Here is an 18285-nt window from a genome sequence, read left to right on the forward strand (position 1 = left end):
AACTGAGTCTTAGACACCGGTATAATAGATGCAGGTATCATGATCTGAAAGAATCTCCTTGTATACTACCAGCAGTTTACAAATAAGTGTTCTACCCCTCCCTTGAAACTAACCATATAGACCCAAGATACTGATGAACGCCCCTCCATCGTGCTCTTACCAAAGTTACTCGAACAGTAATTGCTCTCTAGGGTTCCACTTCTTCTGCATTTTTGCTGGCACAGGGCAACTGTAGGTTTCAAAGCTTTTCAAAACAGACCCAAAAGGCAAAGTTAATAGACTCTGTGTGAGTTTCAGACATTCATATAAAAGGGCTTCACTACCACCCCTTTTCTTTAATTATATCCCCCAAAACAGAAAGAAGATTGGCAGTTCCATACACAAGTCCTTAAACAGTCTATCACAACTGCACCTAGGGAGAAACTAATATTCTATTGGCGTACTAGTGCAATGTGTTCTTGGCAGCCTGTCCTTGTCAAAAGGTAGGCCACATTCTGTTCCAACCTAGTGCTGGGGCATGGCAACACTGACCCTCGTAGTTTCTCCCAGCTGTGACTTCTAGTAAAAAAAAAGCCTAGTAGTGGTAAAAAGCCTCTTGTATGAGAACGGTTCCTGGTCCTGCCAAATTTCCAGGTCTATCACTAATTTTTGTGCCAGTTTAGTTTCTGAAAATCTCACAACATTTTCTACAAGACTGTGTCATGGCTGACAATTTCACAAAACTTTATCCTGTAATAACTATAACATGAAGTTATTCTTCACCGGCTCTGCCACTTCTATTTAATCTGGCTTTTCCCTTAGCACAGGAGAAAATGCTCATCCTGCAACTATTTCTTTTTCAGTACAGAGAAAATGAAGACAATACTCACATGGTATGGCAGGGCGAATTGTAGTGGTAGTTGGTGACACAGTTACAGGCAACTTTTTAGGTCTGAATTTGTAGTGACCAATAAATCCATCAGCAGTTAAACTTAAATCTGACAAGAACTGAACAAGCAACTCATTTTTCTCGGACACAATAGGCCTAAAAGAATAATTTTGTTTTCAAGTTATATTACATATTATAAAATGTAAACTATATTATACAACATTTATGCAACTCATACTATACATGTAATCATTTTGAGAAGTAAAATTTAACAAGAGTGCTGGATTTTCCCCCTTTCATGTGAAATAATTCTACATGGAGCATAAACTCGTGTTAACAAGAATGGGTGTGTATTCAGAGTGAAATAAGCTTCACAGTTCTTGAAGAAATCTTTCTGGACAGTATTATAATTGAGGCCCTTTCCGCACGGGCCAAAAGCGGCGTTGGCGGGCCGGTAAAACAGCATTTTGGCGGGGACTGCTCGCACAGGCACCACTGCCAAATTGCTGCAGCGGCTCCCGGCTCCTGCCAAAACGGTGTTTTTGAAACGCCGGCTCCCATTCGGGGCCATGTGAACGGCACTGGGTGGAAGCCGGCGTTTCTCTCACAGCCTTCCCAAACGCTCCTTACCTCCGGTCACCTTCTGTCGCGTTGTGGAGGCCAGGAGACACGCCCCCTGGCCTCATTCTCCAGCACCGTTGCTCTGGCAAGGGGGGGGGCATGTCCCCTGGCCTCCACAACGCAAAAGAAGGCGGCTGGAGGTAAGGAGTGTTTGGGAGCAGTGCAGCCAGTGCAAAGGCTGCGCCGCAGCCGCCACTTCCAGCAGGTCCATCCATGTGAACGGTCCCGCGGGGGTGCGCTGACATAAACTATGCCGACACACACCCCCTCAGTGCCCGTGTAGAAAGGGCCTGAGACAGCTACTGATAATGGTTCTGTATGCCTCCTTTGTGCCTGCACCTGGGATAGAGGTGTTAACTGCAAAAAAACAGTACCTCTGATCATAGAAACTGCAATCAAATATCACGGGGGAATCTTATGAACATAAGAAGAGTCTTGATGAATCAAACCAGTGTTTGTCTAGTTCTATATCCTGTCTCACACAGTGGCTGACCAGATCTTCTGGAGGTCCAACAACAGGTTATAGAGACCAAGGCCTTCCCCTAATGTTGATTCCTGGCTCTGGTATTTTGCTTCTAGCTATATCTCATGCTAATTCTCTAATCTGATCAGCCCTCCACTTTCTACCATTCCCAAGATTTGTCAGAACAAATTTCTTGCCATGTTGCTCATCCCAGCCTTTCTTCTCTTCTCCTCAGTAATGAGATGCTAATTTTGCCCATCCATCTAGAGGCTACTGAACATGAATGACATCAACTACTTCATAATTCAACAGAAATATCTCAAGCCCTCCCCTCTGTTGGGAAGGGAAGCCCGTGGATGGGTTTCAGATTGGGAAGACCCTGGCCCAAATCCTCAGTGATAGCCAAATAACATGGCTCTCCCATTTTTTTAAATAAAGCAGCTGTGGGAAGAGAGTATATTCAGATTGGGGCTATAAATCTGTGATGCAATAATTAACCCCTTCCTGCCTATGACATTTCTGCAATCTAAACTGTTCCCCAAAGCTACTACATGATCCAAATGGGGAAAGCAGTTATTTTATTTAGATTTATTCCCCGCCCTCTACAACAGTTATCCATAGGCTTTCCCCTTCTCGTAAACAGCAGCTGGGTGGACAGGCAGGGGACTTTGAAATGAGGAAAACATCCATCTTATAATATTATCCAATATTATTATAATGTTTATCAAGTATTGTATAGGGTAGCTCATGATTTATGCTAACAGTTATTACAATAATCACCATTTAATGTTTATTATTATATCACTATTTACTGCTCATAATTGTTGCTATCATTTATTGTGTACTGTTTATTATATTACTGTTTATTATATGTATACTTTTCTTCTCTTTTTCTTTTGATGTAATTGTAATTGCTGTTGTGATATGGTTTCTTTTTTCTGTTCATATTTATAAAAATTTAAGTTCTTTTTTTTAAAGGAAAGGAAGAAAATAGTGCAGGAAAAGGAGGAATCTGCCTTCCTCCCAACCTCTTACTTTTAAGCTTTAGAAGAAATGAAAGATCTAATAATGGATCGCCCACCAACTTGACTAGTTTGGTCCTTAGCAGCATCTCAAATACCTTAAAGTGTTGTGAATTCAATGTTTAAAAAGCAGTCATTTTGTTTTGCTCCAAATGATTCTTGTGCCATATACTCAGAAATTTGGGCATGTGCCCCTCTGAATTGCTTTAATTAATTTAAGTGCTACTTTTAATTTGCAGCCGGTCTGTAAACCAGTCAGGTACTGCTTCAGTCCTAGAGCTCAACAGATTGAATCTAAATTTAAGGCAGGTGTTCTGTTATTAAGCCATGACTGCCCCCTCCCAAGAATACTGTGTTCCAAAATGATCTGTCATTTGAAATAATTCTTTCCTCCTATATTTTTATCTACTGACCATTCCAGAGTTCTTTTTAATGCGAAAGACTGCTTTCATTATTTTAAATAGATTTTTGTTTAATATTCAAACATTTAATAATTATAAAATTTTTAAACAAAAGCCATTAATGCTACTTTCTGAAATAGTTTTGTCATCATACCGATAAATTACTGACCCGCACTTGAGCAGATTTACTTAAAAGTGAGCATCACTAAAATAACCTATCTGAAACTGGTTATATAATTATAATTCCACTGCTATTTAGTATCTTTTTTTCAGGCTGAATGCACTTCAATATAAGTAGTTTCTCATTACAGTGATATTTTTAGATGCTTTTAGAGCCTGAAGATCAATTTTCTCAAGCATGTGTGATGGCTTTGCTGCAAGGATTTTTCACAATCTTAGATATATTATTTGGTACAATATGTTTCCATGTGGCATTGACGATTAGAACAAAATGTAGAACTTTATTAATGTAAATTAGGCTGATAATGTAAAATTACCACGTAATTCTGTGAAACTGAGATAGCAAATATATCAGCCCCCTACTGGTTTATCAGCAGCCTAGACCTACAAACAAAAAATAAATTCTATACCACAATACCCATTTTGCATTAAAATAGTGCATGCTGAAATATTCCAAATACTTTAATAGGAGAGGAAATGTTCTAGTACGCTATGGATTAAATTTAATCTTGAGTCTCTTGAGTTATTCTAAAAGCACAGACATTTAATACATAATCTAACTAACAGCAGACATAATACTAAGTATTTTCTTTTTATGACTTAAATATTTCAGTTATAAGCTATGAATTGAGCTCAGAGGTTAACATGAACGGCCTTCATAACCATTTGCTACAGTAATGCATGGATTTTCAGTTATTAATAAAATATCTACCTCACCTTTGTACCTCATGGAATTTTTTTGTGGCATATCACATGAAATGCATCAACTTTTCACAGAAATGATTAAATCTCCTCTCTGATCTTCTGTTTGCACCTTTCTACTTCGTTTGCTCAAGTCCAGTTCTTATAACTATCTGTGCTGCTTTCCTTAATTTCTATCTCTGGACCTCTAGCCTTCTAGCCACATGGCTAACAGTGATGGCTTCTACCACGCTTTCCTGGGATGCCATTCCTGGTTTTTTTGCTATGTAAAGCTGAACTCCTTTCGACAAATGTTTTTACAAAAAAAGGGGGTATGGGATAAAGAATGGACCTTTAATTATTGGTAATAGCTATTTATCCAAAAAGAAGATGACTATAAATATTACACACCCACACACCCACACACTCATCCCATAATATAAGGCTGAACACATTATACTGCATTTCAGATAGCCCACTTTGCCAATCGGGAATTCCTCCAGGTCTAGAAACTTGTCTGCCAAAGGAGATGTGTCTTTCACTGTCTAGGAGTCTTCTGGCTATTTATCCAGAAGCTGCAGATACAAGAAACCTCCCTGCCTGATGGGTTCTGGTGGCTGCTCCAGCCCATGGCCTGATTGGCACGAGAGATACCCTCCCCACTCTCTTCAAGCACTATAGCAGGGAAATACTGGATGGCTCCTGACGAGCTTGGTCATCAGACCTGGTATGTGAGGAGAAGGTCCTGGCTACAAAGGTGTAGGGCGATGGTCCCACCAATCACTTGGGGCCTGGGTGTGACAAGCCCCTATCATTCAGCAGCACCTGTCATATAGTCAAATTTAGAGAGAGAAAATATTTTGAATATCATCTTGTTTTCAAATTAGTATAGTAAGTTTTAGTGTGATTATAAATAACTTCGTAACATGCCATGTGTCTTTTACTAACAAACGTGAGCAGAAAGTGTCATAAATAATTACTATGCTGCAACTTGGGATGTGGCATAATTGTGAAATGCACAAGATACAACTCTATATGTACACAGCACCTAAAACATGGACTGTTGCTAAGCTTGAAGTTACCCTTGTATGCGTGCATGTATACAGAAATATGAAAAGAGAAATACCAAGTAAACATTATAAACAATACTGCCACAATCCAGCAGATTTCACAAGGCAGGAGGCTTGCAGTGTTTATCCTCCATGCAAATGGTTGATGTCTATACAACTCCACAGTATACGAGCAGAAAGGTACATTCTTAGCTATACTCGGTCACGTAAATGTTCACATCACAGTTCTCAAATTCATCCATTACCCAATTGTTTTGAACAACTTTTTATGAATGTCTGTCAACTTAGCAGCTTCAAAAAGGTTCTCTGAAGAGCTGAAACAGAACTTTTATATTAAAACCCCCCAGCTCACAATGAATCCATTGCTGAGTAACAGATGCAAAAAAATTCTCTTTCTACCCCTCTTGTAGATGGGAGCGTGCATTCCTATCTGCTACCAGAGGCTACTGTATCTGTAAGTATAGTCCCCCATAACTAAGAAAAGTGCTATCTTTTGGCCCTAATTGACACACGCAGCTTTGAATTGGCAAGGAAGTTCATGCAAATGCCTACTGGTATTACAATCCTACATAAACTACAAAAAAGAGGCTACAACAAGACCTTAATTCTGAAATGTCAATTACATACTCATTTAAGGTTCTCCTTAATTTTTCACAGCCACCATAACTCTTCAATATTGTGCTGAAACAGCATTTTGTGATTTCATTTGGAGCTACAGTAAAGTTTGAAGCAAATAAAAAGACTAAAGGACAACAGGTTTTTAATCCAAAAGTATGAGCTGTCTGGCACTGCAGCAAAAATGAAGGTTCTAGATTCAGAAGATTTGAAAACATAACTGTCTCATGAAACTAGTATCTACTTACGCTGGTGGACTGTCGCCACAGTATTTTCCAATTCGTTTAGCATCGTTAATCTCCCCACCATTGAACACAGCTACATAGTCGTATCTGCAGTAGTTATCTCTTTCCACATCAAATTTTTCAAACTTTAACTCTATTAGCTGCATGAAAAGAACCAGGAATCTAATTAAAACGTCACTAATTAATATTCCACATAAATCTAATTTCAAAATTAAAAACCTTTCATATCCTGTTTTGTACAATACAGTATATTTAAATGAACCATTATTGTGTTTGAATGAATTCTTCAGTACATGCTCCTGAAATTAGTGTTTTCAATATACAGATGAAGTTCTTAAAGGTTAATGGCAGCTCTTGTAAGTTTGGGTTGTATAAAAGGAATGGGAACAACAGTCTGAACATCAGAAAACCAGTGCGCCCAGAATAGTATTCCAAAAATTAAAACAAAGAACCAAGTACTGAAATAATGAGCCACAGAAATTATACACAAGATCAGACAAAGCACAATTACAGCAATTTCTTCATAAAATTAATGACTGAAATTATGCGGTAGGTTTTGGAATTATTTAAATAGAAATAAATGGAAAAATAAGTTATTAGGTTGTATTTCCCATCCAACTATTTCTAAGGGTGAATGTCATGAATCTGACCCCATTAAAATGCAACTTCCTAAATTTTTGTTGAACAAGCCATCCGGAAAAAATATTGATGTATAAAGATATATGCCTCTTCAGTTGAATACAGCTGATACCACTCAACCATCAGTCACATTGTGCGTGTTTTTAGTTGCCTGTTTGTAAGCTACCTTAAGTGCCTATTGGCAGAAAGACAGGATAAAGAGAATGAATGTGAATGAATGAATCCTAAAGAGCCTCATAATGCATTAAGTGACAGGGTGAACAGTGTGCTGTCTACAATACTGCACAACCAGCATGGGGTTTTGATAACTACTGATAGTTCCATGTTTAATTGACTGGAAAAACCAGAAGCTCTATTAAAGCACTTATGTACACTGACTCCTCTTTGACAATCTGGCTTTATCGTCATTATCTCATGCTGCATCAAGACAGCTTGCAATTGTAAAGCTGTGCTTAATGTTGAAATTGAAAACAGAGGCAAGCATGTATATACTAAGTACATCTGAATCTCACCCAGTTTGTCTTCACTTAAAGCCTTACTGAAAGGGAAGTGATGAGGCATGATTTAGTAAGGCATCTCTAGACTGCTGCTGCTACTACTTCTTTCCACAGTAATTGTCAGTTGTTGGGCAGGATCTGTTTAAATCAGCATTTCTGTTGTAGGCAATGAGGCCCATCCCACCCCAAGGGGAGATGGGGCATGCAGGTTTCTCCTTTCCCCCAAAGAGTCAGTCCCCTTGCGCAACCTGCCAAGCTGTGATAAGAGAAAGAGTAAAAAACTGATGCCCTTTACAACCAAGCACAACAAAACCACACAATAGAGGGAGGGTGCATGGGTAACTCTTGAGGCGGGCTAGGTGAAGCAGAACTGGCTCTGCCCCTAGCTGACCTCACAGCCCTGCCAGGAACCATGCCGCCAGTGCAAGGGGAAGGGGCAGCCCTTGGCTTTCCCCCGCTCTTGGGCAGCAGCAGTGTTGCGGGTAAGTCATGCACCTCGTATTTATTGGGAAAATAACATTATTCTTCCAGATAGAATATCAACTGGTAAGTAGACTTTGGTTATGCAATTAATGCAACACCCACTAATGCCATATGATATGAAAATTTAATTTATTCTTTAACAACTAAGCATTCCCCTCTCAAGCTTAAGTGAGCTCATGATGTCCGTTTAACTTAAGATGGGATCAAGACTTGCCCTTCCATCTCACTACAATGCACACAACATAATGACTTGTTTCCTGATTTCTTTAGACTTTTGAATTCCATGCACTCCTTGTCATCACCACTATCTATACTGTTTTTTTAAAGTGTGAATTCAAATGAAGCTCTCCCATGCACTATGGCTGCCTGTGCCCCATCAATTATACAGGTACAAGTGCCACAATGGCTGGAATAAGAATTAACACACTGTAAAAAGAATAAAATGCATCTATTTTTCTTTGTCTGTAACAAAACAAGCATAATGGAAATGCAGAACTCTGAATTGAACAGAAAACAGATCTGAAAATCAAAGCAGACTAGGAGCCCAATTTTCTCTTTGTTCATTTCATTGTGGCTCTCAGAAGGTATCACATTTCAAAATATCTAGTTGTGAGCTACCAGAAGACTTTGATTCTTTGGTAGATATAAGCCTTCACAAGAAGCATTTTTGGAATGTAATAAAAATAATATGTTCAAATGTTTGAAACCACTACAAAAGTGGTTTTTTAAGAACAAGAACTCATGAAGAATACACAAACAAGATAGATTTGATTCAAAGATATTTTCAAATATGGCTGGAAACATGAGATCAATCAAAGTACTCTGCAATTTGTGGATAACAGTGTTCAATGAAATCTATCCATGGAACTGTTAAATGATCTGTACACAGCAAGCAAGGCATGTGGATTTAAGATGAATACAGGGAAAGACTAAGCTGATGTACAGTCCAAAGAAAATGTCATCTTGATTAATGTAGGAAAAATGAAGGATCATAAGAGTACATCTATCGTGGCCAGCTTTTCATTTGGAAGATTATGATCGTGAGAAGCAGATTAAAAGGCAACTCAAAGTGGAATGGAAAAGACTTCAGAAAGCTAAATGTAGATATGAAAAGCAATCAACCTACCAAATATACTTGAAGTTAAAGGTATTCAGTCACTATGTGTCTCCTGCCACAATACAGTGTATGGAGCAGAAACCTGGGCAAAAAGACAGAGCAAAGATTGAGCAGCCTGACATAGCATGAAAAGGCATGTTAGTAAGATTGTATGTGGTGACTGCAAGTGGATAGGAATCTAGGCAAAATGAGTTTAGCTGGACAACCTGAAAAGATGCCTATCATAAAGAAAACCATGACTAAGTAGATTATAAAACTAAAACTGGACAATGGGGAACAAGAGTAAAGGTAATAGAATGAGCCTGCAGACTGTTAAAAACTGTCAAATGAACTATTTGGTTCAACGTAGAGTAAATATTGATGTAATAAAATGCCTCTGAATGGAAAATACACCCTTTAATGTCCTTAAAGGATGGGCATACAGAATTGTAAATCTGATGAACTGACAACTTGTCCACTCTGTTGCTCAGAAATGGTTTGTACATTTTAAAGTTAATGGTAACACCTCATTTATTTTCTTTAACAAGCTGTTCTTCCTTTCCATAAATGCTTGTAACTTCAAAAGTCTCAACTGAAAGACAGGCCAACAGAAAATAATGTTCCCAAAAACTTTTCTGAAATTACAGTAAGAGAGAAAACCATAGAAGAGACTATAAAGTGGGAATTATTAGCTCTCTATGTCATATCAGTGTAGAAAGACTTTATAAGATAACAAAGTACATTTAGAAACAGAAAATAAAAACCCATTTTGAGTGTTTTGTGCATGTGTATGGTTGTCAAAACAAGGTTTTAAAGGATCATTGCGATATAAGTAACTGGAAAATAATACTGAAAGGTTAAACTGTAACAAGATTATGAACATTTTATTATGCAGAGGCTTGGCTGATGTAAAAACAGCAGAAGACATATCCTGAGAAACCCTACCAAGACATTCAGATTTATTATGTTTCTACTGTCACTGCTATCTCTACCACTATTCAACAGCAGGTGTAATACACAGCTAATCAAGGAACAGTTTTATTAATAGGTGCCTTCCTAGTGAGTCCAAGCATAAGTCACTTCAAAAATGATAGATATGTCTCTGAAAAGACTGCAGTCAACTGGCAGGGAGGGTTTCAGCACAAGTAAATGCTAGAAGGATAGCATGAGCTCCATTAAGCTTGGAAGAATAGCTCCATTAAGCTTGGAAGAATAGCAGGAACAAGAAGATTTTGCAAGCAGAAGGGAGGGTGAATGAAGGCTGAGATGATGTAGCTGTACACAACTCACCTGATTCTTTGGTGCAACAATATGCCATGAGCAGGTCACACCTGCTGGGTAATCTCGATCAGGCCAATTAGGAGTTTTAAAGGATCCAGAAGGCTTATCCAGTAGCCCACCACAATACTGATCTCCTAAAAGTGCACAACATATTATTAATGCAAAGTCATAGATTTAGTGAAATTGCTCACCTCTCCTTTGCAGTAAAATATGGCCTCTACAGTCTCTCTGCCCAAGTCCAAGTGTGCTCCAGAGCAGTGCTCCTACATTTAGTTCATTATTAAACCTGGAGATTGTAACTGACTCTTTGAATCCAGTTATTTTCCTTCCAGGTAAGATGACCACTTTTTTTTTTTTTTTTACAGAATCACATCGCAGAGATTTTCTCTCCATAACTTTGAAAAGGAGAAGCTACAATTCCATATTATCTCACTTTAATGTAGGTCAAAAGGAGTGTCCTCATGTGGTGGACTTGAACAGGTAAGTCTCAGGTAAGTGGGATGGTCACAGTAGGCAATGGGCGGGATATTCCAGATGACCCGTTTCACTGTAAACAGCTTCATCAGCAGAGCACGGATATTGCAAACTTGCCCAAAAGGATATACACGTCAAGCCATATGCACTATAAATATAATGCAAGCAAATAACAATGGAATATTTGTAATAAATCATGCATGAGTTTGCATAAATAGGTACACGATACAGTATATAACTATAAAAAAATGCCATAAGGAATATCTCATCCATTGACTACTATGACCACCCTACTTACCGGAGACTTACCTGTCTGGGTCCAGCACATGAGAATGTTCTTTTTGACCCGGATTGAGACTATTCTGTACCAGGACTTATACCATTCATTCCCTACAGAGGCATTCAGTGTGCTTGCCGGCTGGCTAGCATACACGTGTGTGTGTTTAAGCTGTCTTCTTTTTTAAAATGTTATTTGTATCCTTGTTATATGGTTACACCTTTTGCACATATAATATTAGTCACATTAAACTGAATATTTGACACTTCATTCTTGGTTGGCATTTTTACAGCCAGTAGCCTGGGTATGATTGGTTTATTCCATGTCGTAAAATATAAGCTTAGTCAGCAAGAAATTTAGTCAGAAGAGTGAATTTTATGTTGGTCTAAGCAAGCACATTTAAATGGGGGTCTTTCATCACAAAAAATGTTTTTAAAGGTACATTGCTCTCCTGATATAACCCCAAAGAGTGCTTTGCTCTGCTGGAAACAACCTACTGGTAATCCCTGGCCCAAAGAGTATCTGGCTGTCCTCAAACAAAGCCAGGGCCTCTTCAACTGTGGCCTGGTGAAATTCTCTGCCAAGGGAGACTCAGGATATGGAAGACCTGATTCAATTTTGCAGGGCCTGTTAAGACAGAAATATTCTGCCAGGCCTATGGTTAACAGTGACATTTTTTATTTAGTTGGTCTCCCCTTCCCCTTCCTTTGGTTCATAGTGGTTTAGTGTTTTTTCCCCTTTCCTCTTTATTGACTTTCCCATTTGTGTAAGTTTGGGTGCCTCTGAGTTTGTATAACAAGGTTTTAACTGTTACATATATGTACTTTTACTTGTTCATATGTCATTTTTAGCCACCCCAAACCAAATCTATCCAAAGAGGGCAGGATGGAAACTGAATATATAAACAAACAAACATCTGGGTGGGAATGTTGCTCATCTAGTAGGAAGTCATTATGGTGATTATGACTATGGAGTTGTTCAACAACCTTGCCCAGCATTCAAGCAAGTCTATTTTTCTTCAGTGAAATGCTGGGAACTAACGCTGGGAGGTTCACAAAGTATTTCCAATACTTTTCTGCAGCCAGTATACGCCACATGATACCATCTGTATCATGATGTTCAACAGAAATTCAGTTAGTCTATTCTTGAGGATCGGTATAAAATTTAACCCTTAGCAAGTGAATAATTTGAAATAAATTTAGTTAAAAAACTAAAGTATGCAAAATTTCAAAAGAACAGGGGTAAACACTTTGATAATGGCAAATGGGATTATCAACTGCCCACTTAAAACAAATCAATCTGCCCAGTGAAGGAGAAGAAAATGCAATAATTGTTTTTCTTTAAAACATTTGGAGATAACAAATTATCCGACTTTGCTGGTTCTATTGCACAGTCTTACTCGTATGGATCTTGATATTAGACCTTTTTATATGAACAGTTATAAGTCAATTCTCTTAGCTTTACATTCTTAAAAGAAAACCTATACCTTAGTAAATATTTGTATCTATTGTCAGATAACAATTAAGAACATGCAACATACCTCTCTCATGTGGTTCTGCTGCAGAAAATTTTGCAACAAAGCCATTTCCGGCTGTATTGGCATCTGAAATCATCTGCACCAACATTTTATTGCTATTGGCTACCAGAGCACCCGGTCTGAAAGTGCCACAGAATCTGCCAAGGCGTTGTCCATTGGCATGGCCATTGTACACATCCACAAAGTCATATCTGCACAAGTTATCACTCTCCAAGTCTATGGATCTAAAGGAAAGAACAACTACTTTTCCTTCAGGAACCTGAGGGAGAAAGGATATTAAAGCTTTAATTGGCTATAGTATGACACATGCTGTTATGCTGAAAATGTCACCATCTACACATTTTATGCTGCTGGGGACTACTCCCAAATAATCATATATAAGACTGAACCTTTAATGTTTTATTATCTGGCATGATGATTGTATGAAGTACTAATTCCTAAATCTTATATAAACTCCCATAGTTTTTTATATTCTTATATTACATTATTGTTTCAACACTGTACAAATTAAGGGCCCATTCAGTTAAAAGTCTGAACCAGTCCTTCATGTACCATTACTATCTGGCAAAATCACCACCACCAGGAGATATGTATGGTAAGGCAAATAGTACAATACGCGTAACTCCTTTGCACTCACATCACACCCAAAATAATGCACAACTACATATTATATGAGCCACTACATATTATATGAGCCACCTGCCTTGGGCGAGGTCGCGCCACCAGGTTTCGCGTGTCTTCACCGGGACCAAACTCAGGGCCGGGGGGGCGGCGTGGCAATGTTCATCCGTGACTCTATCCCCTTCAGGGCTGTTCCTGTCCCGGAGATCACCGGCATGGAGTGTGTCGGCCTAGAGTGGTTGGCCTTGGAGAGGTTGGCTGTCCTTTTGGTGTACCGGTCGCCTAGAGCACCTGGGGACGGCCTGCCACGGTTGCTGGAGGTGGTGGCTGACTGGGCGTTGCGGTTCCCTCGACTTATTGTCTTGGGTGACTTCAACGTCCATGTCGATACCGCCTCTCTTGTGCAGCAGCCGCGGGACCTTAGTGTCAATCCATGGCGACGCGCTTAGGCCATTCTCCTTAGTAAATTCTTGGCCCCACTTCATGAGGCCAGCCACACGCATGGATTTGGTTTTCGGGTCGGGAATCGGGTTTTGGTACGTGATCCTCTATTGGATGTGGGAGTGCCATGGTCCGACCATTACGGTTGCCCTGAAGGTCCGGGTGGACCTGCCGTGGCCAACCTTCTGTCTAGGGCGTATCGGCTAATTTATGCCCGCCCAGCGGAAGACTTCTATGGATCCAATTGGTTTCCCCTGGAATGCTCTGGCGGGGATCTCTGGAACCTGCTGGCACACCTTTCGATGCGAGCAGGTGGGAGGACTGGAACTCCCGGCTCTCCAACAATGCCATCGAAGTTGTTTGCCCCCCGGCGTCTCTCTGGGCGGCCCCGCTTCTCGGGCCGGGCTCCGTGTAATTATCTGGAGGAGCTTCGCGAATATGAAACGGGGCCTCAGACGCCTGGAAGCGAAGCGTGAGGAAATCTTTCGTGGACGAAGTGGCTGAAGCATCTTATAGGACGCTTATGAAAGCCTATGATGATAATGGCGCACGAAGGAGGCGAAGAGGGCTTTCTTCTCCTCCTCTCTGCGCAGATCTGCTAGCTCTCGCCCGGCACAATTGTTCCGTGTGATTCGGTCTTTGACCTCCTTATCGGAAGGTTCTGCAAATTCTCAATTGACTATTAGCTGTGAAGCATTTATGAGCTTTTTTTGCAGATAAAATCGCGATCACACCGCCAGAGACCTTCCCCACTCTTTATCTACAATTAGTGAACTGGAGGCTCCCTTGCGTCGCCTTCAGGGCCCCATGTTTTGCCCAGTTTTCCCTAAGCCTCCTCGAAGCCGCTGTTGACAGGGCCTTGGCTGCTGTTAGACCTACTCACTTCGTCCCTTCTGGATCCGCGGCCCCTCCTGGCTTGTTAAGCTTTGCCTGGAGGAGTTCTGACCCCACCTGTTGAAGATCATCAATGACTCCCTTGAGCAAGCGGAGTCTCTTCCCGGTGGGTTGAAGGGAGGCAGTGGTCCTCCCACTCTTAAAAGACCATCCTTAGATCCTGGCGATCTGGCCAATTACCGCCTGTCTAATCTTTTCAGTTTCTGGGGAGAGCGTAATTGAGAGAGTGGTGTTAGAGCAGCTTCAGGGTTTCCTGGATGACGCATCGGGCGTTCGATCCCTTTCCAGTCCGGCTTCCGTGCTGGGCATGGGACGGAGAACCGCTCTCATCAGCCCGGGCCACAGATGACGCTCCGTATGCAGCTTTGGACCAGAGGCCCGGATCGGGCGCTTGTTGGTATTGTTAGATCTAACCGCAGCTGTTTGATATGAGTCGACCACGCATCTTTTGACCCACCGCCTCCGGCCAGCTTCCCCGAGTGCGGGGCACTTTGTCGCTTCAATGGATTGCCTCTGCTCCTCCTCGGGATCGGAGTCAGGCGCAAAGTGTGGTGTGGGGACCAAGCCTCCCGGGTGGTGCTCGCACTTCATTGTGGGAGTGCCTCAGGAGCATACTGTCCCTCGGGCTGTTATTTAATATCTACATGCGAATTCCCTTGCTCAGCTGAGTAACGGGAGCTTTAGCGGGCTGATCTCTGTCATCAGTACGCTTGGATGATACTCAGCTCATTCTGCTGGATGGAGGGGGGAGCGGTCATCAGCCCCTGCAGCTCTCCAGCACTGTTTGGAGGCGTGTTGCTGGTTGGTTGCAACAGAGCAGAGTCAAAACTGAAATCCATCGAAGACGAGGAGATCCTCTGGCTTGGTCGTGGGGGGGAGGGTGAGAATTTCCGCCGCCGGTGTGGGAGGGGGGCCTCATTGGCGCCGGGCTCCCCTCAGGTCCAAGCAGCCTGGGGTCCACCTGGATTCGATGCTCTTTCATGGTAGACCCAGGTGGCCCATATAACCCGGCTATGCGTTTTTTTTCCATCTTCGGCAGAGCCCGGCTGCTGGTTCCCTTCCTCTCCCACACAGACCTGGCCACTGTGATCCATGCAACGGTCACCTTCCAGGCTGGACTATTGTGCAACTTCGGCTCTTCACGCCAGGGCCTGCTCCTTGCGGTTGATCCGGAGGTTACAACTGGTCTCAAAAATGCAGGTGCAGCCCGGCTGCTCACGGGGGGCGCCTTCCGCGGATCGCATATATTCCAACCAATACTGCGCCGCCTGCATTGGCTCCCGGTTGAATTCCGGATCATCTTCAAGGTATGGGTACTCTACCTTTAAGGCCTTTATCAGCGGCCTGGGACCCTCATACCTTCGGGACCGCATTACCCCATATGTCCCTACTTCAGGCTCTCTACTGCTCAGCTGGAGGCCAATTTGCTGGTAGTCCCTGGCTCCCTCAATATTGATGTGCGGCTGGCCTCCACACCGCGGGCCAGGATCTCTTTACAGCCCTGGCCCCTGCCTGGTGTGGAACACTCTTCCTCCAGTTGTCCGGGCCCTGCGGGATCTTGGTGAGTTCCGCAGGGCCTGCAAGACGGAGTTGTTCCACCGGGCCTTTGGAGTGTCCAGCCGCTGATATAAGTGCCCCCGCCTCCTCCTACATTTTGGGCCCATTACCATCTATGGGCCCACTCTTTTTCTCCCCTTCTGGGAGAGTTTAACAGGGATTGTTGTGGGCATTGCTGTTATTAGTTGTTCTTAATTGCTGCATTTTAACTTAAATTATTTACAGTCTATTATGTAACTGTTATTTTATGTTGTTCACCGCCCAGAGCCCTTCGGGGGTTGGGCGGTCTATAAGACTGAGAAATAAATAAATAAATAAATAAATTTGAGTTGAAACTGTTCACTAGTGATGCTTTTCTAATACTGTAGTAAAAACAAAGCTAGTATGAAAACTACATGGATAAAATTAAACATGACAGAGCTATTCAGTTTCACAGCTACAACAAAAATAATAAGATGTAATAATCAACCCATGAAACATACTGTCTTATGAAAACGTAAGAAGAACCTGTTTAGAAACATCTTGCAAACTGCTATTTTCCAGTCTATAAATCTAACACACAAATTTCATATAAACTTGTGGCATTTCTGTTATGGCATCATCCCAGTTTTAATATTTATTTCTCCTCCAACCATTTTATTCGCACAATCATATAAGGTAGGAAAGGATGAGATATCAAAATTAGCTAATGAATTTCCTGCCAAAATGGGGAATGATTTTTGCCAAGTCATTTTAATGATGTTTCATTTGCTTTTATGTCATTGTTTATCTGCGCACTGTTTTGGGGAGTGGAATGAAAAAGTAACCTGTAAATATGATGGGATCCAAAAAGAGCTCCCTCTACAAGCAGCAAGCACTTCAACTCATGCATGGAAACATTAGTTGTTGTTTTTTGTTCTGGCTGTATATGCCCCTCATGCAGCATTAAATGTTATTTTAATGGTTCCCAAGTTCTAGGAGCAGCTTTTTAGAGAACATGATAAGCTTCAATGGGAAGGAAAGACAGAAAGGCCTCCCTGTGTGTGCTACATACAGTACTTGGAATCCTAACTTTCTTATTAGGAGTTGATTTTCGATAAATTAGAGCATATAACTATGAATATATGCTTTTTTCTCTGTGTTCTCTATATGTTTTTCCCGCTGTGTGCCAGTGAAGCCTGCTTCAGAGATACACCACAATTTTCAGGCATATCTCCGCTGTCCCTTTGGAGGATTCTTGAGGCTTTTTGGGGTTTTTAATCTTTTTAGGTCCCCCACACTGCAGGAAAGCCCTTTGGAGAGCGTGTGGCAGCGCTGGAGTACTCTGGGTTGGGCTGTTAATCTAGTGATGATTCGCATGTTTCCAAGGTTTAATATCAACTTTAGCTGGGAGTTTGGACAAGGTGTCTCTTTGCTTTTCCTGTATTGTATCTTTTGTCTTTTTAAATTTCTGTTGTATCTTTTGTCTTTTTAAATTTCTGTTGTATCGTTTGTCTTTTTTAATTTAATTTTCTTTTGATTGACATGAGAACTAGAAATGTTTTGAAAGAGAAGCCAGTTTCAACTGAAAAGTATGTATGATAATTTGGCCTGGCTTAGTTTTAAGGCCAAATTATAATTGGTGCCTCTGTGCTTAGGAACACACACACCAGCCACATGGTCAGAGTCAATTAGAGCTTCTGCATTAACACAAATCAGAACAGTTACCCTTAAATCTGAATTAGCATACAATGATTTTGCTTTCCCTCCAAACCAAGATTGAAAATAAGCTCAAATACGGACTGTAATCCTAGTTTACTTGCACTGTGTAAAGAGTGGCTGAGATTTACCTTGGTTGCCACTGCTACCCTGGTGTTGGGCAGGGAGAGGGGCAGGCTCAGTGCCAGCATCCAGCCCAGTATGGGGCTGGGCTGCCCAGCTGCCGGCGTGAGCAAGTGACATGCCTGGAGGAGGCAAGGTTGTGGCCTTAAACAGGCAGGCCGGGTCATCTTCTCACCTGAGCACCGACCCTCACATTAGGTTTTCTGTGTCTCCTTCTGCACCCTCGGACCGCTTCCTTTCCTCCTCGGGTGGCAAATGGCTAACTATGATTTGCTCTAAAGTAGAAATTGCTTGACTTGGAGCATGCAAGGGGAGGTGAACAGACCAAAAGCATGAGGAGAAGGGGTTAGAAATGAACAAGCAAGCACAGTCCTCATTCACATAAAGCCAAATCATTGCATGATCTAAGTCTTTAACCATAACTCTAGTTTCTGCAGCTGAGATTAGAACAGGAACACCTAACAATTATGATAATTATTGCAGCGAGGGAAAGGGATGGTGTAGCGATTTAAATCGTGTGGA

General features: G+C 41.4%; 1 protein-coding gene across 2 annotated transcripts in view; it reads right to left on the reverse strand.

Moving 5' to 3' along the window:
• The window catches only part of PCOLCE2 (procollagen C-endopeptidase enhancer 2), a 44483-nt gene that overhangs the window by 12786 nt on the left and 13412 nt on the right, over window positions 1–18285 (reverse strand). For both annotated transcript variants that reach the window (XM_048505370.1, XM_048505371.1), the window contains exons 3-7: window positions 12454–12709; window positions 10172–10296; window positions 6170–6306; window positions 870–1024; window positions 161–244 (exon numbers count right to left, since the gene is read on the reverse strand). In XM_048505370.1, the coding sequence (XP_048361327.1) occupies window positions 161–244; window positions 870–1024; window positions 6170–6306; window positions 10172–10296; window positions 12454–12709 (757 nt within the window). The remainder of the gene's footprint in view (window positions 1–160; window positions 245–869; window positions 1025–6169; window positions 6307–10171; window positions 10297–12453; window positions 12710–18285) is intronic.

The sequence above is a fragment of the Sphaerodactylus townsendi genome, linkage group LG08, assembly GCF_021028975.2.
Source record: "Sphaerodactylus townsendi isolate TG3544 linkage group LG08, MPM_Stown_v2.3, whole genome shotgun sequence".
NCBI lineage: Eukaryota > Metazoa > Chordata > Lepidosauria > Squamata > Sphaerodactylidae > Sphaerodactylus > Sphaerodactylus townsendi.